The sequence below is a fragment of the Ambystoma mexicanum genome, chromosome 1p, assembly GCF_040938575.1.
Source record: "Ambystoma mexicanum isolate Mex_15411 chromosome 1p, UKY_AmexF1_1, whole genome shotgun sequence".
Taxonomy (NCBI): Eukaryota; Metazoa; Chordata; class Amphibia; order Caudata; family Ambystomatidae; genus Ambystoma; species Ambystoma mexicanum.
In genome coordinates this window covers 153,363,020-153,387,236 of record NC_090921.1, presented here as the reverse complement: position 1 = coordinate 153,387,236, position 24,217 = coordinate 153,363,020, and the positions used below count along the sequence as shown (strand labels likewise).

Below are 24,217 nucleotides of genomic sequence, written 5' to 3'. Positions count from 1 at the left end.
ATAAATGGCACATCATATCATATCATATCATGCTGTGCAGCTGGCCACGAATGCTGAAAGGTGCCAATTCCCAGGAACTGCAGGAGCGACATTAGCTTTAGCAGCGGGGGCACAGCTATCCTGATGTTAATCCTGCTGTCAATGTCCCCTTGGATTATAGGGGTGGTATTAGCCAGGAGGATCAAATCATAACCAGTTATGGTTTGGGAGTAAGAAAACCCCTTTTGAAATCCCTGATATTCATAGATCTGAAAGCTCCTATGAACCACAGGAGAATAACAAAGATGGATTTTTAAATATTACCAATTCTGACCTTGAAAACTCTAATTTCTCTGTATGGCCCAATCCTTCATTTAATCTTTATAATACTCCTTTAGGGAATATAAATAAAGAACATAATTCCATTAGAAAAGCTGATTTGTATATTGTGGATTCCAAGTCCAACAAATCCCAAAGTACTTGGACGAAGAAGAGAGCTGCAGACGCACGAGGCTGCAAGTTGCAGCCTATTAGTGTTAATGACCCACAAATGATGGAGGCATAAAAGAAAAATGGAGAGAGGGACAGGGAAGAGGGTAAGTGCTAGGAGTCCCAAAGGGCAAGTGCCAAGGAGTCAGTGTGTGCAACAGTAAGTGCCTGGGAGAGATTGCTTGGTACAGAGTCATTACTGCTATTAATAAGTGCAGGCCTGTGAGAGCACAAGCCAGTGGGTGCCAGAAGGCAAGTGCTGAGATGGTGCTGAGGTTGAAGGCGATTGGGCAGAAGGCCGGGACCCAGAAGGACGCATAAGGTCCCAGGCCACCAATCTCAGCAACTGTGTGGTATTAGCACAGGAGTGAGGGGGGGAAGGGCGATGTGAAGAGGAAAGTCTTGAGGAGCTTTGGGAATTTCAGGAGATCAGTCTCAAGACAGAGAGGCGGGGGGAAGCTGTTCCAGAGGAGGGGGCCAGCAGAGGAGAGTGATCTGCCACCAGTTTGCTGCTTAGAAAAACGGCTGAGATACAGATAGGTGGAGTCAGAAGAGCATAAGGATCTGGCAGGAAACTATTTGGCTGGGGCACGTTGTAGACAGTGTATGTAAGTTGTATGTTATGTGATGAATTCTGTGGAGTCATCACAGACCCTCGACAAGTGATCTCCTACCATGTGGCCAGGGAATGGCAGCTGCTACGTGATCCTGACCCTGGCCGTGGTATTATGAGGGAGGATCACAGGGGTGGGGATAGCTGTCGGGGAGATATGGTGACTCCATCAGGAGAGACTCAGTATTTATCCCTTCCAAATGAAGAAGACCCTATAAATCCTAAATTCCTTATGACCTGTTGTCACTATACAAATCCCTCCAGTTGTAAAACCATAAAACCCTTTCTTGACTACATTCTAGACAGAATACAATGTATACCTCATATGTACTTACACATATAACACCTTCCATCTCTGATGGTTTTGTGCTAAGTAAAAATCCCAAACAGAATCACCTCAGAAGTCCTATAAATCCTATGTACTCCACTCCCTGAAAGCCTCACATGCTGAGATGATGAAGATGAAAAAGGAGTTAATATAGATCAAAAGAAACTCTAAGCTGAATATACAGGCTAGTTGTTTTAAGGAGATTCATCTGTGTGGGGGATTTAAAAATTATGTCTGCAATTGCAGGAGAGAAAGAAGCAGAACCACGGGTGAAGGCAGAAGCATGGGAATGGACTGTGCTGGTGAGAGCAGGTGTTCTCAGGCTACCGTTTGCAGGCGATACTTAACAGAGCGGCGCAAGGCCACAGAAGACATCGCAGGCACCATAAGAAGACTGCTGCGGGGCCGGCAGCAACAGCCACACTACCAGCAGTACAGTTGAGTCCAGAAGCAGCAGGCTTACCGGGAAATGAACGCAGAGCAAGCGGAAGAGAAGAAAAGAGGTCTGCAGAGTAAACAACGCCATCCTCAGTTGAAAGCTTAATTGCATCAACGTGCCATGGGTCGGAGGCAATGCCAGACACCTGTGAGTCTGCCCAGAGATGTTGGGGGCCCACGGGGCATACCGACAGGCATGTGAGCAACTAATTTTGAAGTAGGAACAAATAGAAAACAAAGACAGAATGTACCCAAATCTTGAAGTATGGAAAGTTGGAGAAAGTTTTACCAAATATTGATGAATACTACTGAAGAAGTTAAAAGGTCGTATTTGAACAAGTCTCCAGATATGAGATATCAATGTGGGGAAAGTTGAGACAAGTAGTACCTCAAGCCAAGAAGTACATACAGTGAAGGAATACAACTGTATTATGCTGAAGGACAATGAGAACATTAAAAAGTAGCCATGATGAAATAGACACATCAGGCAGTAAGCATTTGGGGACAAGATACCTGGTAGAGAAACATAACCAGGGGATCTGCAGGCCCCAGAAAGGGATTCCTGGCAGGAGAGTATACCAGGTAATTCATTTGAAATACACAGAGGACTCAGGCGCTATGAGCAGATACCTGGCAGGGGAGTATACCAGGTGATCTGTAACAATTTGATGAAAAGGATTCCTGGCAGCCCAAGCACCAGGCAAGTTGAAGTTAAATAAATCAATTGACATTGTGGAAAGATACCTGGCAGAGGAGTATACCGGGAGGTTCTCCGTAAGAAGTTATTGTTTTAAAAGAGACACTTTCATCATCCTTAAGTAACTGTTGTTTGGAAAAAAAACTTTCAGCCTTCCTTAAGAAGTGGCCACTTGAAACAAACATTTGAGCTATCCTTAGGAAGTGGCTGCTTGAAAGAGACAGTTTTGTCATCTTTGAGAAGTGGTTGTTTGAAAGAGACATGTTTGACATCCTTGAAGATGGGTCGTTTGAAATAGACACCTTTGACATCTTTAAGGAGTCATTATTTGAAAGACACTATGTCCATCCTTACTGAGACATCCAGGGGAAGGGAACCACCCTCTGGATCCTATTTTTAAACACTTTTTGCCAAACCTGAGCCAGAGACATTTTGTCATGATGCCCGCTCCCGGGGAGCCGGTTCAAGCCCTGCGTCCCCGAAAGCAGACATCCAGTCCCCAAGGAAGGACCCAGCAACCCCATATAGGGGCCCTTTGGACAGTGTCCTGGTGCCTATGGCGCCAGGCTCATAAAAGACATCAGTCCAGGCTCATTATGGATGTGCTTGGGTGCACTTACCTGATGCAGACCATGCTGCAGGATCCCGGCCTCCTTAAGGCCTGAAAGGAACTACTTTACTTTACCTGTGGGACTAATTTACCATCCGGGCGTGGTCGGGGAAGGATACATACCTGATTGGAGGAAGGATACATACCTGGAACTTCTTCCAAGGCTATTTAAACCCCACCCGAACAGCCACACGTGCTTCGCGTTGTTCTGCATCTAGCAGCTGGACGCTCACCGTGTCTGCTCCTGCATCCTGACATCTGCCACGCCTGCCAGCATCCTGGATCACCTGCAAAGGAAGAGAAGAAGAGAACAGAAGAAGGAAAAGTCCTTACCTGCTAAATCCGCATCCCGGAGACATCTCGCCGACAATCCTGAAAAGGAAGACTTTTATTTAAAAGCTCATCGCGTTGATCGCTGCAGCGCCGCATTCCACTCACCTTTACTGGGCGCCTCCATGTTCAGCAGCGATCATCCGGATTCGCAGTCACGCCCCAGTGCCTAGGGAGAAAAAGACCAGAACAAAAGATGAGAGAGAGAAGGGAATAAGTAAAGCTAAATCTCCATGTTAAGACTTAACTGTTGATTCATTCCCTCTTCATTTCGGGTCCGCGCCGCATCCTGGCATTTCCGGACCCCGGCCCCTAAGGGGAAAAAGAGACATCAGCGTTAATGAGCGAATGAAAAGACATTACCAAAAAACGCTCATTAAAGACTTACCTGATTTCTACAAGGATTTCACCTCTCATCTCGGGTCGGTGCCTGTTCCCCGGCATTCCGTACCCCGGCCCCTATGGGGAAAAAGACACTAGCATTAGTACATTAATGCATGGACACAAGGGGAACCTCTTATCAAAAAACTTACCTGGAAGCCAAGCCAGTTTGGTTCACACCAATCCAAAAATCCAGTGAAGTAACTGGATACCAACGCGCCCCTGCATCAGAAGCAGGATGGAGAGCTCGTCCTTCCAGACCCTAAGGTGAGACGCTACGAGGAATCACAGAAGGGTTTCGAGGAAGGTGAGAGGGGAAAGTGGGAGGCTGATTGCATTACCCCGCAGACAGTTAATCCCCTATTTTCGCCTACAGAAGGATACTTCTGCGAGCCAGACAAGCCAGATTTGGGGGCCCGGTCCAGTCCGTCTTCCGAACCCTGCGCATCACCTTAGAAGAGGTCACAGCAGCGCGAACCAGGCCAGCGCCTCCGTGGGATTCAGGTGAGCGTTACACATTTTCCTTACACTCTTCTATGTTCATTTTAGTGTGAGGGTCAGATTACTGTTTTGGACCCAAGGACAGTGTGTGTATATTATTTTGACGGTGAAACACAGACTGATATTTAGTTTTAGTGTCCTAGGTATGGAAACTTTCTTTAGGATAGGGACAATTAGGCCTGTATCCTGTTAGACGTGTGTCTAATAACAGAAGAAAACGGCAGTCTTTGACGAGTCATGAAGTTATTTGGTTTTTCTGACAATATACCCCTCAAGAATACAAAAGGACAGATTTAGGTGAGTATTGCCAGAAAATGAGTACGCCCTGGTACACCGCTCGCTGCAAAGAAAAGAAAATTAAACAATGGTTAGCCGAGAAGACACGCCAGAATGTAGCAGTGACTGATAGTAGCAATACTCACTAACGAAGCGTTAATGAAGTCTGCCAGGGATATTATCAAAAAGATGAGAGGTGTATCCCTAGAACAATAACCAACAATAGTAAGCTAGTAATCAATAACGGGCAGTAATAACTACTAGAGTTAGAATGACAACCTTACTGTAGGTTAATTGAGCGATTTATCCTTGAGAGAGTTCCGGTGTCCTATGGTGGAGGAGTCCGAGCGATGAAGATGGAAGTCCAAAAGCAGGTCCTTTAACAGACTATTCCCGCCGGAACAAGGACGCCTGTTAGAGTTCTGAATCCACCTATCAACCGACGAAATGATGTAACCAAATTCTTGTATCCAAACAAGTTCAAAGTTAGTCCATGGGAATGTTCCGTAAATGTGAGGTAACAGTACGAGGGTGAGACAAAGGCAATCCAAATGGGAAATCCGAAGTCGAAAACCAGAAATGCAGAAATGCAGAAATGCGCGAGCAGAAGTAAGCAAGCAGTCCATTGAGCGTTCCGGGTCGAAGCACGTAGAAAGTCCAAGGATCAAGAAGTAGAAAGTCCAAAGCAAAGGAGGGTCGTAGAATTCAAGAACACAGAGAGTAAACAACAACAAACGCCACTTGAAACAAGATTCAGAAGCAGTGCGCTGAATGCGAGGCGGAGTCTTAAAGGGATCAACTGACTTGACGTAAGACGCTGCGCCGTGCCCGAACCAATAGGCTTGTATGGATAGGCTGCCAACGTTCCCATGACAACCCCCAGTGTTCATGGAATGAAACGCAGCGCGTAGGGGCTTTACTGTGCGCACGGGAACGAGAACAATGTGGATTCCTGACATATCCAACCCTTTTTATTTTAATAAAGATGTCTGCTGTTGAAAACACTACCACTTTGTCTCTGTCTCTCATTTCTGACCCCTCACAGTTATCAATTTCCTCTTTTATTATCTTTCTATGGGCTTCATGGACCCGGTAAGGTTTTAGGTTTACAGTTTGTGAGTGGTACAGATGTCATGGAAGATGTTTTTGATGCAACCGGTTCTTCAGCAAAAAACACTGGGAATTGGTTTAATAGATTGTGCAGATCCTGTTTTTGTTTGGGTTTTAAATTCTCTGGGATCAGCTGAGCGGTCTGGTCTTCCGCGACTAAGTGGGCAGCCATCATTACTGTGTTCTGTTCAACTGAATCTGTTTTCCAGGTCTTCAGGTGGTTTACACGATATATTTGGGTTTTCTGTTTCCGGTCGGGTTGGGATATTCGGTTAGTAAGAGGACCTTTCTTTTACAATACTGTATAAGGGACATAACACTTGGAGATCATTTTGTTCTCAGAGATGGGTAAGAGGACTAGCACTTAGTCACAAACCGAGAAAGATACCTTTGGAGTCTTGTGCTTGTGCGAGATATTCATTCACAATCTCCTGAACCACTTTCATATGGGCCTTCAGTTTATGAGTGGCTTAAGAAATAAGTAAGCCGGTCTCTTCTCTCTATTCCCATGTTTTCTAACATATCTAGGTTTTTAGCATGTGTCTAGGTTCCTGCCCAGGAAGGAGTGTGAAAGGGGAATACTCTAAAGAGGGTTGGTGGTCTTCTGTACCACAAAAAGGGCCCACTGTATCATAAGATCCGAATTGCGTCCATCAGACTTCACCAATTTGCAGGGAATCCACTTCAACATTTGGTTGAAATGTTCAACCAGCCCATCTGTCTGACGGTGATATGCTCTATGGTCTCCCGTAAATCAGAGGTTCTTTGGTTTTTATATTCAGAACCTCTTTCACCTCCTCTATGAGGTGAGATAAATGTAGAATCCTCCTCGGTGAGGATTTCCATCGGGAAACCTACTTGCGAGAGGAAAGGGCTCAGATGTTTCAGGATCTGCTGCCTAGTATTATAGCTTAGTGGGAAAGACTCTGTATAATGAGTGGTATAATCCACGATAACTAAGAGGTACTTCTTTCTCAACTTGAACGTCTCCAGGGGTCCTACAATATCCATGCCTATGCTCGATAATGGCACCTCTATGATGGGCAAAGGTTGTAGCAGAGCTCTGGTTACTGGATTGTGTGATGTCTTTTGCGATATCTCGCACCTGGAGGCATAAGCTTTAACGTCAGCATATATGCCAGGCCTAATAGAATTTACTGAGGATTTGCTCCTGGGTATTAGTAATCTCCTGATGGCCTGCCGTTAGATGCAAATGTGCCAGTTCCATCACCACCCTTCTACGACTGAGCAGAGTTACCAACTGGGGCTTCCTGGCACCAACTGCCTCCTGCCAAGGGACCACTTTGATTTATCCCCTGCTCTTCTAGGAAAGCCTCTCAAAAGCCGCTGCTAAATTCTGTTTTTTTCTTTTCTGCGAAGGCGAGGTCGGACAAAGGGGTGGTATCATCTGTATCCTTAAAGGGGGGGTGAGATCTTTATCAGCTTCTCCAAACACTAGGGAGCCTCAAGATGTCTGGCATAGATTCAGTACCTCATGTACTGAGATGCTGAAAGATTTTTCAAGGATCCTCTGGGCAATGGCTTTGTCTACCCTTACGGTATAACTCTGCCACCTAGGTTATCTAATACCACTTGGATCTCACCTCAATGATATGGGTCAATTATCGCTGCGGCCACATCCACACAATATTTTCGGGTTAGTGCTGATTTGGCTGCTAGCTTTAGATAGTTGCCTTCAGGGAGAGATAAGCTAACCCTTGTAGGGATCCACCGTCTTTCTCTACTCAGGATTTATACCTCTTGTGTGCTAAAAAGATCAAAGCCAATAGATTGGGGAGTAGCTTTGGTAGGTATTTTAATCAAAGGATTCAAGCATTAGACTAACATGGCCCCGACCTTGTATCAGGTTGTTGACATCCCACTTCTGACGCCACTTGTGGTAAATCAGACATAGGAGGCAGACAAGAAGACAGGGTGTTTATTACAGAAACGAAAACCTGACCTAGCCCTATGTCTACGATGAGGTTCCCTAACTTGAACCAAAATTAACGAAGACGTGCTTGTCAGGATGTCTCACTTAAAGGATGCCCTCTGTCCAAACCTATTCTATCCTATGCTACCTTTACCAATAAAATGAAACAATGCAACTAGCCTCAATAAGTTATGTTCACTATATAAGGCTCAGGGCGGCTGCATTCTGACCCCCCACCCAATTTTCTCTTTGGTTCTCCTCTTGAACTCACGCCTTGGTTTGTTAACTAAACAAAATGTGCAAAGTTCAGTGCTTTGAGTTTTGTTCGTGTTCCTGGATAACAAGTGGCTCGGGGTCCCCAGGAATATGGTCCCATTAATTTTCAACACTCGCATCTTTCTTAGCTCACACTTGAAAGTAAGTCTATTGTTCTTGGCGAATTCAATGCTTTACTTAGTTTGCCACTTATAGTTCTGCTTGTACTGTCTGGCCCTCTAGGCCTATGGATTTCTGGTTTGCTAACTCCCCCAGGGAGATTGTGTCAGCTTCTAGTAGGCTTTGTGACGAATCAAGGAAATTCGTCCCTTCTCCCAAAGGGATAGCCCCCCTCTGAGGCTAGAGAGGTGAGCCTACTTCGCAACACCCTCCATTGGAGTTGAGGCAAGTGGGACCTCTCCTGGAGAGATTCCCCCCCTTAGGGGACAAGGGCTCCCATTCCCATGAGAAACTCCCTAAAATGATACATACAAGGGCATACATGTTATGCTCTCCAATATCAGAAACCTTTCTACATCAGAACTGGAACAAGAAAACTCTCTGAGTTGCCATGATCTCACTGAAACAGAACATGGCCCTTTAATTGAAAATATCCAATCCACTTGGCTGAGTACGTTGATTAACACACCTTCGATGAAACAGAGAGAGGAGAGAGAGAGAAACGCAGACGTCATCTTTGGAAGGCTCTAAGCTACGCAGTACCTGCAGGATGCAGAAACAAAGAAGCCTGTGTTGCCAGGCAAAAGCACAGTGAACCTTGTGTGCGAGAAGCCCACATAAAGGGTATGGCGAGACCACAGGGGAAGATCTGTGGTGGACCGGGGCTCTGTTAATCTTCCTAGATACGCTGAGAAGGAAACATTAAATGGTGTCCGGTCACTCCTCCGAGCACCGGAACACCACGAAGCCAGAACGAGAAGAGGGACTGCAAGAAACTCTACGCCAACAACCTTAAGGTGCCGATGTCCGCATCGAACAAGAAGGATTCTGAGGAACCCGACTTCAGGAGAAGTTCTTTGACAAGCCTGAAGGTAACAGGGAGGATGGGAGTTACGGGAGGCCGCGAAGAGGGAATTATTACAACTTACAACCACTTTGTGTCCGTGATTATTGTGAGACAAAGTTAATTCTGAAACAAGCAAACTTACAAGAACAAGTAGAACAAAAGTGAACTGAACTATAATAGACCCAGTGGAATAGTCCACCCAAATAATATCCTTATCCAGGAATAGGCTGAGAATTACAACCAGTAGTATAGAAGTTATAAGAAATTCCCAAATGGGGTACACATAGGAGAAGAAAAATACAGAAGCCCACTTACAGAGAAGAAATCTCAAGAAGATATTTGAGCATCCTATATTAATTATAGACTGACACTATAAGCATCCTAAGGAGAAGGGAGTTATTCTCCAAGCCTAAGTTAGTTTTACAGTGGCAGGGTCAGTTAGGGTAGTTTGGACAGTGGACTTCTTTTGTTGGACTTTCACGACAGACTGAAAATCTCCTTAGTTAGTAGGATGGGCAGGGAACACCCATAGAAATAGGGAGAGTTAGGTCTTCACATTCTTACTTTAAATAAAAGATTGTAAAGCATGTCCTCCAAGAGGAGGGTGTCCTTCTTCTGACTCGCCACAGCTGGTTGACCTCTCTGTATTCAGACTTCTGTTAGGAGCTCTACTCCTGTCTGGGATATCTTTATTATTGTCCCTTCTTGGGTCTACTCGTTCTTTTCTTTTTTCCCTTCTTGGGATATTTGTACTTTTAACCCCTTGCAGATTGTTTTCAGTTTTGGCCCACCTATGTCTTTCACGGTATCAGCCCCTTGTGGGCTTCGTTGTTATCCTTCATTTCCACCCTGGGGTATTCCTTTGTGGGTCTTTTTTTATACTTGTAACCCCACACAGGTTTTTAGCATCTTCGGCCTCTCCTGTGCCTTTCACTATATTAGCCCCGTGCGGGCTCTTTCAGTGTGCCTCCGTCTTTCACCCACTTGCATTCTCCAGCTGCGTACTTGTTTAATTGCAGCAATGTGTCCTGTGGAAGGCATTGTCTCTTCCAGAGGTGGAACCGCGAGTCCGACCTATTCATTGTCGAGTCACCGCTTCTGGTTTCTCCGGTCAGTTGGGTGCCAGCATTCAGCGTCTGCTTTCCTGTATGTTGGGGTGTTGCAGCTGTGGTGGTTTCTTCCTTGTTCCTATCAGCAGATTTAGTCTTCGCCTTTCACCTGGGCTCAGCACCGTTCCATGGGCTCTCTGACCACCACATCTCCAACATTGTCTTGCCTCCAGGTGGCAGTGATTCCAACGGTGTCTTGCCTCCAGGTGACAGTGATGGATTGCGTCCGTCCTCTGCACTGTAACACAGACTGGTGTTCTCCAACTACAAATTGGCTCTGTCTCCTCCTGACTGGGCCCGGGCCTTTTTAGTTTCTGCATATTGCACGAGAGGGAACTCCATTGGTTCTACTCCTTCAGGTAGGGGTATCACACAAACACGAGTCAGAAACAATGCCAAACCCATTTAAAGTGTCTTGTATATTACAAGGTTCTGCTGCCCTGTATTTGGCAAAGATTGGTGATTCATCAGCACCTTTGCTTGGGGAGGCTCTGTTCAATAAGGAGGGGTCGCCCCCTCTGAGATCCTGCCGGCCCTGTCACATAGGGAGTATATTGCATAGCAGTCTCACCCCCCTAGTCTAAGAAGGGGAGGTGGCTCTTCCTTGGAGAAGTGACGAATTCCCTGGATTATTCATTGTATCAACCTACGAGAGTAGCCTGAGGCCCCGAGAAAGGCTCAGAGTTCCAGTTTGGTTTTAGGGGGAGGTCTTTACGCAATTGTCTTCACTTTCACTGTCTGTGGCTGAATGAGGCCAATGTCTACAAAATAGCCACAACATTTAACAGCATTTTTCTACCTAAATAAAATGTTTTTGGATTGGCCCGAAGTCCTACCCTTCAAGACCCTGGTGATCTCAGAGAGGTGATACAGATGTACATCCGAACTACTACTAATAATCACAATATCTTTGAAATAGCCGCCTGCAAAAACCTTGTTCAACAGCCTCTGAAATTTAGCTGGGGGCACCATGAATGCCAAATGGGATGACTGTGAATTGAAATAACCCCTAAAGTGTAGCGAAAGCTGCCTTGTCCTTATCAGAGGGAATCAGGGGGACCTGCCAATATCCCTTTGTTAGATGTAGGGTAGTGCTATATTTAGCATTCTTCAGTCTTTCTATTAGCTCATCTATTCTTGGCATTGGATAGTTATCAAAGACTGAGATGGAATTGAGTCTTCAAACATCTATGCAAAAACACCAAGACCTATTTGCTTGACCACAAGCACAATCGGGGAGGACCAAGGGCTCTCTGATGACTCTATTACTAACTTGAGCATGTTGGTAAACTCCTCCTCAATGACCTTTCTTCGTACCTCCGGGATACAGTATGGCTGAAGGTTAATAATATGCCATCTAACCTTCCCTGTTTTTTGGGAAAGGACCTATGGGAACTTTATGTTCAATAGTGAGATTCTCAGGGATTAGGCTGCAGGACTAAGCTCTTGTTTAATCAAGTGGGCCGCCATCATATCTGAGGTTTGGTCAACTGGGTCTGCTCTCCAGATCTTGAAAAGATTTAAATGACAGATTTGTGTTTTCTGCTGCCTGTTCAGTTGGGAAATGAGGTAATTGAGGGGCCATATACTACCACCGAGAGCCCATCATATCGCTGAGGTAGGAAGGAGTACCAACACTTGATCCCCTACCAAGAAGGATCTAGCCGCCTTCTGCCGATCCTATTTGTTTTTGGGTGTTCCTCTGATCTCGAAAGATGTTGACTAACAATGTCCCTCACTGCCTTGATGTGGGATTTCAATTTCTGAACGTCTTAGGATTTGATTAATGCTGCTACTTCCTTTCTTCCATGTCTATCTTTGCATGTCTAGTACGTTTAGTGATCTAGTACTGTTACTCACCACTCCGAATAGGCCGAAGATGCAGAGAAAATGACCTTGGAGATGTTGGTGGTATAAGATTCAGAATTCAGCCTTCCATCCCAGCTCCCCTGAGTACAAGACTCAGGCTTCCTCAAAGAGGGGCTCTTTTCCACAATGTACCTTTCTGCTGTTTCAGTTAGGACAGACAGAGATGTCAATTGAGTAAAAGAGCGGGGAGAACACACACCGCCAATACCAATGCTGCAAAGGAATACAAAGATATTAGACAGTGTTGATATTATGCAAGTGATGTGAACAGTTGAAATGATTGGACAACTACCTAGATAGATATTGGAGTGGAGTTGAGTTTCCCCGGGATGATCTACAAAGAATAACACAAATGAGTGGAAACAAACTAAATCAATATCGGTTCCCACTATAGCTATAGAATTGATCACAACTGACCTGAGTAAAGATAAATGGAGTAAGAGGAGTCCAGGATTCTGAAGACAACGACAGGAGAAAATAACAAACAGGGAAGTTAGTATAGGTAAGTAACCCCGAACGGCACGAGGGACGCACTAGTGCCGGGTTGGTGCAGTTCAGGAAAGCGTTCATATGCACTTAAGAGCAATCTCACAGGAAAGTCACTCAATGTCCCAGAATCCAACAGAAGACAATATCCAAACTAGTCGTGGAGGTAACAAATAGCAAGAATGAGGACAATAGGTATGTACCTGAGTACACGAGTAGCTGTTGAGATGATCCGGATAGTAGACAGCAAACTGATGTGCAGAGCGGCAACCAGTAAAGAACCGCAAGACACAGAAGAGGGCCGTATCCAGTAGCGTTCCGAGTCCAACAACCAGACGAGCACGACAGGAATAAAGGAGGAGACGAGGCAATCCAAAAGTAAGGCAAAAGGTCAAAACCAGGAGTTCAGATAAGGATTCGTGTAGGGAGACACGAAGAGGAAACGGACAAAACCACGTGTAGCTGGTAACGCTAATTAGCAGCAACGAGCCCCTTGGAAGACGGTGGTTTTATAGTCGTAAGAGGGGCGTGGCTTGCTGTACGTCTTGCTGTACGTCTTCCACGTACAAGACGTGTCAGGTGACCTGGAGTGTGTCGACGTTTGTACAGACGCCATGGTAGCTTGTACCTGGACCATAGAGGAGCCTATAAAGAAGTTGTATTCTGCAAGGATGCCCGCAGGGAAGCCTGAAGTGTAACAAGTACCTCTTGAATCAGTTCTTCTGGGTTCCAAATCAATACAAAAGTTAATCAAACAAAACAAACCAAAATCCACTGGTAACAATTCTTCAGCGTTCCGTTGAAAAGATCCTCTTTCAAGTTTAGCCAAGCAAATAGCACCAATGGTAATCCTGAACGTTCTCTTTCTAAGACTAATAACCACAGTTCAAAGATTAGGTTAACAACTTCTTCTTTGACAACTTTACAACTGATCAAGACCTCTGCAGTACATTTGGTATAATTGTCAGGATGCTTCTTTTTGGGTTGTTTCTTTCCTCTTGACAACCACCCTTCTACTACTATTACTGTGGGAACAGTCCCGTTTGTTACACAGTATACTACTACTTCAACCAACTTCAATATGACATCCACTGACAGTTTATATACCACCACTGTTCAGGTACTTCTGCTTCTTCTCATATCATTTTGTACTTCAGAATTATTAGGCATATAAAGACAAGATTCTTCGACCTCTACAGGTAGGCAAAGCACTCTTCTTTCCTATACTCCAAGAAAAGGGCAGCCTCTTTATATCTGCTGTCTGCCTTACTGCCACAAGTGTCATCTGCCTCTTCTTCAAGACTGACTCTCTCAACTTCAACATTCTTCAGCATTACAGATTATCTTCTACTGCATGACTCTTTTACAAGCACTCAGCTCCCTTCCCCAGCTTGGTTCACACCTTCTTGGTTCCCAAAATACCCTGAAGCCGTATTGCCACTCTTCCAGCTTCGCGTAACAATACCACACTTGTATCAGAGGACACTAGACTTTTACTAACTTCGCAGATCAGATATTCTTAATAGGACTATTTTCACTATGGAAAGGGTTTGCCTCTTGGCTTGGGCAATGTCTGTTCTTCTAGTCAATACAACCATTTCGGGAATTAAAGAATAAATGTTCTGAATACTAGGTTCAGTCTTCAAAGGAAAACAGTTTTAAGTATACGTGACCATTCTTTCAGATAGATTTTTTACTTTAAAGAGATACCAGTGATTGTTTTCCTCTTCAATATCATGGAGACGTTTCAGACTCCTTTAAGGAAATACAATTGGTCCCATGTGACCTTCCTTTGATGCTGCATTTCTTGTAACACTTGTGGAAGTCAAAGTTATGTTTTCAGACTTATTTGTAACAAGTGTTCTCCTTTAATGAGAGACACGCAACCACTCTGGCAACAGTAAACTACTCAACAATGGAAATAATAGGCTTTTCTTCTTACACAAGCACTATTGCTCTCACTAATAGGGCACGTGTTACATTTCCATTATTAAAAGGAACTTCCACAATGACAAAACTTTTATACTCCGTTTTGAACTTACACAAGTTACTTCTGAGCTGGTAACAGTTACCGGTAAGGCTTGCGGAGTGAACCTAAATGCTGAGCATCACGCACCTGCTCCAGGTACACTGCGGTTGCGGGCTGCTCCACTTTCCTGACTTCTTCCACTGCTAATACTACTTCGGGCACTCTTGGGACCCACACCCTCCAGCGGCACGGGGGTCTCCGGTCCGGCCATGCTAGAACGGAGTCTCCTTCACTCTTCAGTCCTTAGGCTTGCCTTCAGCTACGGACCTGGGGCTTCAGCACGGTCATGGCTGTGCAATCACAGCTACTCGGGACATATGGGGAAAGCTCCACTCTCAGTATGTCTTCCTCAGTGCACCCACAGCAATGCAGGGTTTGAGACCACAGTAGCCTCTCAGAACTTGCAGGTGAAATATTTTGTCTCCATGCTCCGGCATCCTTTCTGTGATCACATTTCCTCGTGATTTGCCAGCCTTGTGCTCTTCTACTACTGCTTCTACTGCCAGCCTTCCAACTCCTGTTCCAGCTCCTTCCTTCTCTCCTCTCCTGCTGAAGCCTTATATGCCTCTCAGGTTTGGCAACTGGCTTCAGGTGTGAGCCATTGGTTTCAATTGCCTGACCTGTACAAAGGCTGTTAGGTTTAATTGCCTGACTACTACATCTGCATGCCTCTTCTTCGTCTCAGTCCCTATATGATTCTGGGACATGTAGTTTACTTTCACAAAGTAAGGCTTTTCTACTTCTTGAATATCTTTAAGGGTAGATTTAATTCCTTTAGTAATTATAACAGATGGGTTGTATGTTTTAACTGTGCTAAAGGAAGATGAGTTAGAGAAGACCCCATTTCCACCATTACTTGGACCTTTGATATTGAGCAGGACATTTAGGAACCAAAAAGATTCTTTCTCTTATAATATGCATTGGTGTTACCACTTTAGGGTTTCTCACCTTAGTTTTAATAGGAGGGTTAGAGACATTCAAATGTCAGTAAGCCATAACCTCTTCTGGTACAGTGGTAAAAGATTCCCGGTTAGAGGAAAATGACTGTGCCTCATCCCATGGAATCTCCTCACTTCTCTGGGCCTTGTCTCCACCCAGTTGATCCTACAGCAGTACGGCACCCTGGGGGTTGGGATCAGAAAGCATCTGCCTTCCCCAGGCCCCGTGGGAGGAGAATTTAGACAGGGCGTCAGTGAGCGATCTGCAGGATTCTTCACATACCCTTCCCCTCAAGACCTGACCTCTCAGGCCAAGTTCCATTCCTGCTCCCACTTCTGCCACCCCCGCATTGTTAGTATTTTCAGCGGTTTTCCATTCCCATACTGGCTCATCTAGAAATAATTCTTCATAAATCCAAGCATAATGAGGACAATATGAAAATTATTTGGGACGATTTACATTCTGATGTCATTTTTCAAAATTTGGGAAGTCAGTGCCAATAATGATTTCTTCCGGAAACCCTGGAATGACTGCACTATTCGTTATGAGGACATTCCCTTGAATTCCAATAGTAACAGGGGTCCGATAGCACATTTCTTCATCTCCATGAACACAAATAACTCTAATAGGTCAATTTCTGTTAATATTTTTAGAGGATATTAAATTAGGTCGAATAGCTGTTTGTCAGCTTCCAGAATCAATCAGACCTTGAACTGGAATACCGTTCACCAAAGCGTTGTCATGGGTTTTGAATTTCTCTCCTCCTAGAAATAAGTTATTTATAGTTTCTATGGGGTGATATTTGTCCTGCTCCTCGTCCAATTCACCTTCTTCCTCGTTTTCTACCATATACCCAATTTCCATAGGTTGTTTTTTCTATTAAATGCACAGTGTCGAGCTAAATGTCTAGCTTGTCCACAGGAAAAACATAATATTGCCAAGGGTTTTGGGCTTCTAGCTTCTTCTGCTCCACGATTCTCTTTTCCTTTTACCCCAGATGTTCTTTTTGGTTCACCCCCACTGTCTCTAGGAGATGGTTTGGAAACATTTACTTGAGGTATAACCTTCTCTAGTCTATAAGAAGGAGGTGATATAATTTTAGATTCCTTTTTCGTCTTATCAATTTTTTATGTAGAGTTTGTACATGTTTGCTGGCTTCCAAAATGTGTTGGGCAGTTTCTACAACCAAGCTTGATTAGGTTTTTTTATCTGTAGAATGGCTTTTTGTAAGAAAGGTGGAACATAATTAATACAATATCCCATAGTCAGAGTTTCTAATACTTCTGCTAATGTTTTCTTCCCTACGCATAAGGATGAAGTATTTTGAATCCTAGCAGCTAATTCTATGTGAGTTTCAGCAGGATTTAATTTGATGTTACGTATTATCTGTTTATACAAATTTCTCGTTTGACCCACCTTCTTTAACAATCCCTCTTTGATCTCAGCAAAAGGGGGAGTACCATTTGGATTGAGAAGGTGATCCAAATTTTGAATTTCACCTTTGAGAAGGGTGGCCAAATAACAGATCTTTAATTACGGAAGCCAATTAACTGGGGCCTAACCTTTCAAAGTTGAGAAAAAAATATGCCATGTCTTTTCCTTCTTTATATGGTTGCAGTTGTCCCTGTGGAATCAGAGGTCTCTGTGCAGATTGTATAATTCTCCTGAGTCCCTCCTGAAACCTATTTTCAGCTTGGATCTGATGTTCAGGTAATTTAATCAGGAGTTCATTTATTGTAGTCATGTTGACAGCTTCAGATAATAATACTCTTACAGTACTTTCTTCAGGATCTTCAGATGGGGGAGCAGAGTACTCGTCACTGACTTCTGACCCTGATATCCTATCTACCTTATTAGGTTCTTCAGACTCCTTCTTTCCTGATATCTCGGGATCCTCGTCCTCACCAATTTCAATATCAGGTGGAGTTGTTGAAAGAGAGGAAGAAGCATTAATTTGAGGTACTAAAATCAAAGTAAGTTTACTTTAAGATTGTAAATGATAATCTGATACTCTTATTATTGGACAGGGGTTTCTGGTGAAAAATGTTTTTGTGTAGTATAGGGCAAAGGCCTTTTTTATCTACTATTTGTTGCTTCAATTGAAAAATTGTATCTCTAGATTTTACATGCACCACAAATTTCTCTCCCTCTGTAATATGTATTATTACTTTCCATGCAGGAACCTTATTCTCACACGATTAAGTAGGCCCCTAGTTATGGTATCAAGCTAGTCTGATCCCACTCCCTCTGTAATATGTATTATTACTTTTCATGCAGGAACCTTATTCTCACACGATTACGTAGGCCCCTAGTTATGGTATCAAGCTAGTTTTATCCCACCTCTAACACCATATGTGAGGGGGTTAGTAATGTGAGATGGACAACTACTTGTGTTTTTCTCAAGATGAGACATTTTATTAAGAATCAACTTCACAAATACATCCTTGCTAATCGTACTCTATCAGGGAATTCCCTACCTCGTCTAAAGGCTAAGGGAATAACTCCTATCATGAAGGAACTGGCCCTCACACGAAACAACAAAACATTCTAAGAAAATCATAACGAACATGAAAGAATAAACAGAATGTAACCAGTATTTTAGATGACCTTTACATGTTCTGGGTAAATCCCTTCCCCGGGGTCTTTCAAAGTCAATTCTCCATATGTTCAAAGGAAAAGAAAAGTCTTGTACCAGTTCATATGAGTTTCAAGTCAGTACAAAAGTTAATCAAACATATGTCCATTGCTAGCAACTCTGTAGCTTTCAATTGTCCACTTCCAAGTTTAGCCAAGAAAATAGCACCAATGGTAATCCTGGATCCAAGATTAATAACCACAGTTCAGAGATTAGGTTAACAACTTCTTCGACAACTTTACAATTGATTAAGACCTCTGTAGTACATTTGGTATAATTGTCAGGATGCTTCTTTTTAGGATGTTACTTTCCTCTTGACAACCACCCTTCTACTACTATTACTGTGGGAACAATTTCCTTTGTTCCACAGTATACTACTACTTCAACCAACTTCAATGTGACATCTTCTGACAGTTTATACACCACAACAGTTCAAGTATTTCTGTTTCTTTTTATAGATGTTGTACTTCAGAATGATTAGATATATAAAGACAAGAGTCCTCGACCTCTATAGGTAGGCAAGGCACTCTTCTTTCTTATACTCCAAGACAAGGGAAGTCTCTTTGCCTCTTTTGTCTGCATTACTGCGATACGTATAACCTGCCTCTGCTTCAAGACTGTCTCTCAATAAACTTCAACAGTCATCAGCATTACAGATTATCTTCTTCTGCGTGACTCTTTTACAGGCACTCAGCTCCCTTCCCCAGCTTTGTTCACACCTTCTTGGTTGCAGTAATTGCCCTGAAGCTGTATTGCCACTGTTCCTGCTTCAGGTAACAATGCCACACTTGTATCAGAGGACACTGGACCTTTAACAACCTTGCAGAGCAGATGGATAGGTATTAATAGGACTGGTTTCTCTGTGCTCTACTTACCTTGGGGCCTCTGTGCTCTCCCCTCTATGTGGCTCCTCTGTGCTCTCCCCTCTATGGGGCTTCTCTGTGCTCTCCCCTCTATGGGACGTATCCAGCTATATTCACCTTAGGGTTTCCGATGCTCTCACATTCTTGGGGCTTCTCTGTGCTCTTCCCGCCTTGGGATTTCTCTGTGCTTTCCCCACTCTGGGACTTCTCTGGCTTTCCTCACCTTCGGGTTTCTTTGTGTTCTCCCCACATTGGGGCTTCTCTCTGCTCACCCTACTTTGCGGCTTCTCTGTGCTCACCCCACCTTGGGGCTTCTCTGTGCCCTGCCCACGTTTGGCCTTTGCTGTGCTCTTCCCACCGTGTTGCTTCTCTGTGCTCTAGCCACCTTGGGGCCTCTCTGTGCTCTACCCACTCTGGGAATTCTGAGGCTCTCCTCACCTTGGGGATGTCTGTGGTCTCCCCTTCTTGGGTCTTCTCTGCGCTCTTCTCACTCTGGGACTTCTCTGTGTTCTCCCTACCTTGGGACTTCACTGTGCTCTTCCCACCTTGGCACTTCTCTGAGCTCAGCACACTATGAACTTCTCTGTGCTCACCCTACCTTGGGGCTTCACTGTGCTCTACCCACTCTGGGAATTCTGAGGCTCTTCTCACATTGGGGCTGTCTATGTTCTCCCCTTCCTGGAGCTTCCCTGTGCTCTTCTCACTGTGGGGCTTCTCTGTGTTCTCCCCACCTTGTGGCTTCTCTGTGCTTTCCCCACTCTGGAGTCCTTCCTCCTCTTCCTCACTTAACTGCCTGCCTCCTGGTTCCCGGGAGTCACAGTGTATCTTCTTCAGCCATGCAGTGCTCCTCGGGAGGGGTGTCGAGTCTGTCCGACACAGAGCCGCTTAAGCGAGTCGTCACCTTGGTGCCATGTTGGCTGCTGTCGCTTCTTGTCTCCCGCTTGGTCCCCTCAGGCCTGTGCCTCAGTGCTCGAGGTTCCTTATTTGCTTCTGCTTCGCCGGGCTGGATCCTTACAGCTTCTCATCTAGTATTCGCTGCTCCTTTCCCACAGTGCAGACCGTGGGTCGAGACGCCACAAGTCTGTCATGCTCTCTGTCTCTCCATTCAACCACGCTTCCCCCAAGCATTCAGGCTCACTTGAATTCTACAGGCTTCTTCTAATGCGCTTCTAATTGGTTCTTTAACTGATGCTAGTCCACCCGTTCCTCCACTGTCTCCCAGGAGGACTGGGGATAGTTGGAGTCAGAAACCAAACCAGCCATGACAAAAGGGTTTTTTCGGATGATCATACTTTACAGCACTCACATAGCCAACAAAGGTCTTAGTGGTTGGGGGGAAGGGATGGTGACTGGAGCCCTTTTCTGTGGATTTGCTGTTCCCCAATGGGGGGCACCTCCATAGGGATCCCACTTTCCCTGTCCCTTATGTGGTATTAAACATAGCAGGCTCACCTCCCTAGTCCCAAACGGCGTGGCTCCCAATCGGGAGAGGTGATCTCCTTGGAATCGTCACACACCCCTCCAAATCCTATACCTAACCCAAATTAGAGTAGCCCCAGAGGGAGTTTAAATAGATAAGGCTGTTGCCTTTAGGCCTTCAAGACCAGACATGTAGAACATAGGCAGTAGGGCTTAACAGTAAGTAGCTACTAACCTGGGGAATTGGGGCGCTTGGGAGGGTCTTGCTGTCTCTAGACTATGGGCGGAGGGATGTCCCTTAGAGCCCCTTTCTAGAAAATCAATAAAAATCCTTGACCTGTTTTTGCAAATTGGTGTGTTATTGAGGTCATCTGTAACATGGCAGATGACATGGCATTTAAGTGCATCATAACGCTGGGATTCAAGATGGGAATTGAAGAATTAAGAATATTGGCCAGAAGAGAGGGTAGAGGAAAAGTCCGCTCCCTGAGAAGCATTGGGGCCTGAGCAAGAGGTGTTCAGTCTTCTACTTATTCAACAGTAACTTAGTCTTATTTATCCATCCATTGTCCGAGAAGGGCAAGTTGGGAAGAAGGATTGGTTAACCTAATGATCAACAGCATACCACAAATATAGGAGTGATAGACAGTATCCAATTGCCGACTCAAATTGAATATTGGATGAATATAAAGGGTGAACAAGACTGTGAGACAATGTTGGGATCTGGGTGTCCTCTCAGGACAATGCATAAAGGGCAGAACATGAATGGAAATCTACTTCATGGCAGATGAAAAGAGTGTTCTTCTAGAAACACACCTTCACTTTCTACAGGATTATTTCAGCTGAATTCTGTGGGCAAACATGCCAAGGACTTGCTAGACATTTCTTGTGATAGACGTTATACTTTCCAATACAAAACAGATACTGCAGCAGACAAAGCATGCTGCATGGATGCTTTATTTGATATAAGCTGCACTATTTATATGTTTTATATTGTGGTATATCAGAATCAGGAGACGGACAGGTTGGCTGTTAGGGGTGTGTTTCCAGGGTGAACCCTGGGAGATACACTGATGTATCACATCATGGCAGGGGTCATCATTCTCTTTGTTAGTTGTTGTGTGATACATTGTACATAGTTTACATAAGGTTCTATGTCCAGCACTCATAGAACCTGAACCTCTAGGGGAGGTTTGGAGTGTGCAGAGGTTCCAGGTGAGGCAGTTGCTGGATGGAAAGCTGGGAGGTAGCGGCCCAGAACCTTACTGAATAAACAGAGGTATTACCTTCATACTGATGACTCCTGCAGTTTCTTTCCTCAACAGTGGCATTTCGCTGAACGTTTCTTTATAAAAACTCACAATCTTGAGATTTCCCTATGCTTAAGAATCTATGCCTTATTCTATAAAGGAAAACATAAAAGGGTGCTTGTCATGATGTCTTATTATTATAATTTTTCTTTTATAACACGCTTAATACCAGCAAATGGTTTATAAGTGCACGATCGGGATTCCAACCTGTGTTGTGCTGCCTTGTCTTGCTTCCAAGACAAACATGTTGCCCCTGAGCTATCCTTCCCCCCAATCCTCGTGGGATTGGCTCACTTCCCTGAACACACCTGGAACTAATTTGGGCTCAGGGGTTTGGACTGCACCTAAATCTAGCACCTCTGCCATCTTGGAGTTTGAACTTATATTTGTATCGATTTAGATTTATTAAGTGCCTTCACCAAAGCGCTGAACAATTTTAATAACAAATGGTACAACAATAGACAATGGTAACAAATTCATTTCGTACTCTGCTGCCCACTTCTCTGCTGAGGCCATCAGATGGATTGAATCCTTCCTGAGCGGGAGAACTATGAGAGTTTTCTCCCTGTCGGCAGCTGCAGACCCCACCCCTATCCTATGCGGAGTTCCCCAGGGTTCGTGTGTCTCTCCAACACTATACAATATTTTCACCAAGCCCTTGTTTGACGATCTGGACCATCTAGGTGTCATCTACACTAATTATGCAGATGACACACAGATTCTCCTCCCGCTTTCTGGGGATCATATTAAGGACACGGAGTTGGTGAACAGGGTATATCTTATCATCCAGGCCTGGATGGCTACTCATGGCCTATGCCTGAACGATGATAAGACAGAGTTGTTAATCCTGGGTACAGACGCCAACCTCAAAAAACTAGGCCAGATATTCTCCTCATTCAATATCGACGGGAATACCATCAAAGTCGCCAAGGAAGTAAAAACTCTTGGCTTCTACCTAGACTTCACATTGTCCTTTGACAAACAGGTAAAATCCCTGGCCTCTACCACAGCCTACACATGCAAGCTGATAAGAGCTGGCAAGCCATTCCTCTCCAACGACAGCTGCCTGATCCTGGCCAGAGCCTTAATACTATCCAGAATTGACTATTGTAATGCACTATACAGTAGCGCTAATAAAACCACCATCCGGAGGCTCCAAACACTACAAAACAATGCCTTGAGAGCAGCACTTGGCATAAACAAAAGAACCCATATCTCATCCATTAAACGTCATCATAAATGGATATCTACTGGGAACAAAATCCAGCTTAAGACGCTATCTCTGACTCACAAAGCGCTTAACAACGCGGCCCCCAGTTATCTCACAGACAAACTTCACAGAAGAATCTCCCTCAGACCTACCAGAGCTGTCAACACCAACTGCCTGTCCATACATAAATACAGGCTCACCACAATTGGCGGCAATAGCTTCCCAGTGAAAGCCGCCAAACTATGGAACTCATTGCCACTGGACATAAGAGCAGACCAATCCTACCCTCACTTCAGAAAAAACGCCATCAAACACCTCATCTCCACTGACCCCTAGACTCCTATCCTGACCTACGCTGAACCTACATCACTGTTACCCACCTGCTCAACTCTCCTTCTAAAATCTGCAACGCGTTGTTACCTGCATAACTGCACATCTTTGCCTGTGCAACCACGAATGCAGCCAAACTGTATATATTGTGTACTTTGTAACTATGTAAGCCTTTTCTCTGTACATTGTGTGTTTTGCATTGTGTATTTTGTATCTGTAACCTTGTAAGCCTTGTATCCTCTTACTGCTGCGCCCTGCAACTCACGGGTCTGGTGCGCATAAAAAGTGAATAAAACAAACAAACAAACAAACAAACATTTAAGCAGTAAGAAAGAGAGCATAAAAACAGTTATTGGAAAGAGATAAATGAAGGTGAGGTTTTAGACAGTCTGGAAGATGTGCAGATATGATAAGTGAATGGAGAAGAGAAGAGCATTCATATTCTTGGGAGCAAGGAGTGAAAAGGAACGGAAATGGGGCAAGGCACAGGGAGGTTTAGGAATAGTGAGTAAAAGACGATTTTGAGAGCAAAGAAAACGTGGAACTGAGTAGAAATAAATTAAATATGAGAGTTAGAGTGGGGCGAGACCATGGATGTATTTGAAAACAGCAAAGAAAATTAAAAGGAATACATGCATCAAAAGGAATGAGAGATATAAAGAAGAAGTAAAGGAGGAGCATCAGTAAGTGAGAATAGATGACTTACAAACAAAGCAAAGGGGAGTTAGATGGGAAGCGGTAAGACCAAGGAGAAGGGCAGAGCAACAGTCAATAAGAGAGAAGACAAGAGAGCTTATCAGGAGCATAGCATGAAAAGATAGATACAGCGAGTATGGTGGATGTTAAATAAATAGAAGTGGCAGGATCGCTGAGGATTTTAGATGTGGAGAGAAAAGAAAGAGAGGAATCAAAAATAACTACTAAATTGCGAACAGAGGTAGAGAAGTGAAGGTAGGGATGAAGGAGGGAAAAGGGAAAGAGGAGGAATGGTGTGAGGTAGGGGGTTAGTGGGAAAGAAAAAGGATCTCAGTTTTGGAGTGGCTGCTGTTCT

At 44.4% G+C, this 24,217-nt stretch overlaps 1 protein-coding gene across 6 annotated transcripts in view; it reads left to right on the top strand.

Moving 5' to 3' along the window:
- The window catches only part of LOC138567454 (protein phosphatase inhibitor 2-like), a 2,745,435-nt gene that overhangs the window by 2,586,804 nt on the left and 134,414 nt on the right, over positions 1-24,217 (top strand). For 4 of the 6 annotated variants that reach the window (XR_011302215.1, XR_011302216.1, XM_069645667.1 and 1 more), the window contains one exon: positions 17,257-17,372. The exons of 1 other annotated variant lie outside the window; for it this stretch is intronic. Coding sequence is in view for 3 of the 5 variants with exons in the window: in XM_069645667.1 (XP_069501768.1) it covers positions 17,257-17,357 (101 nt within the window). In the remaining 2 variants the exon portion in view is untranslated. The remainder of the gene's footprint in view (positions 1-17,256; positions 17,373-24,217) is intronic. One more of the 6 variants, XM_069645676.1, reaches the window with a different exon arrangement.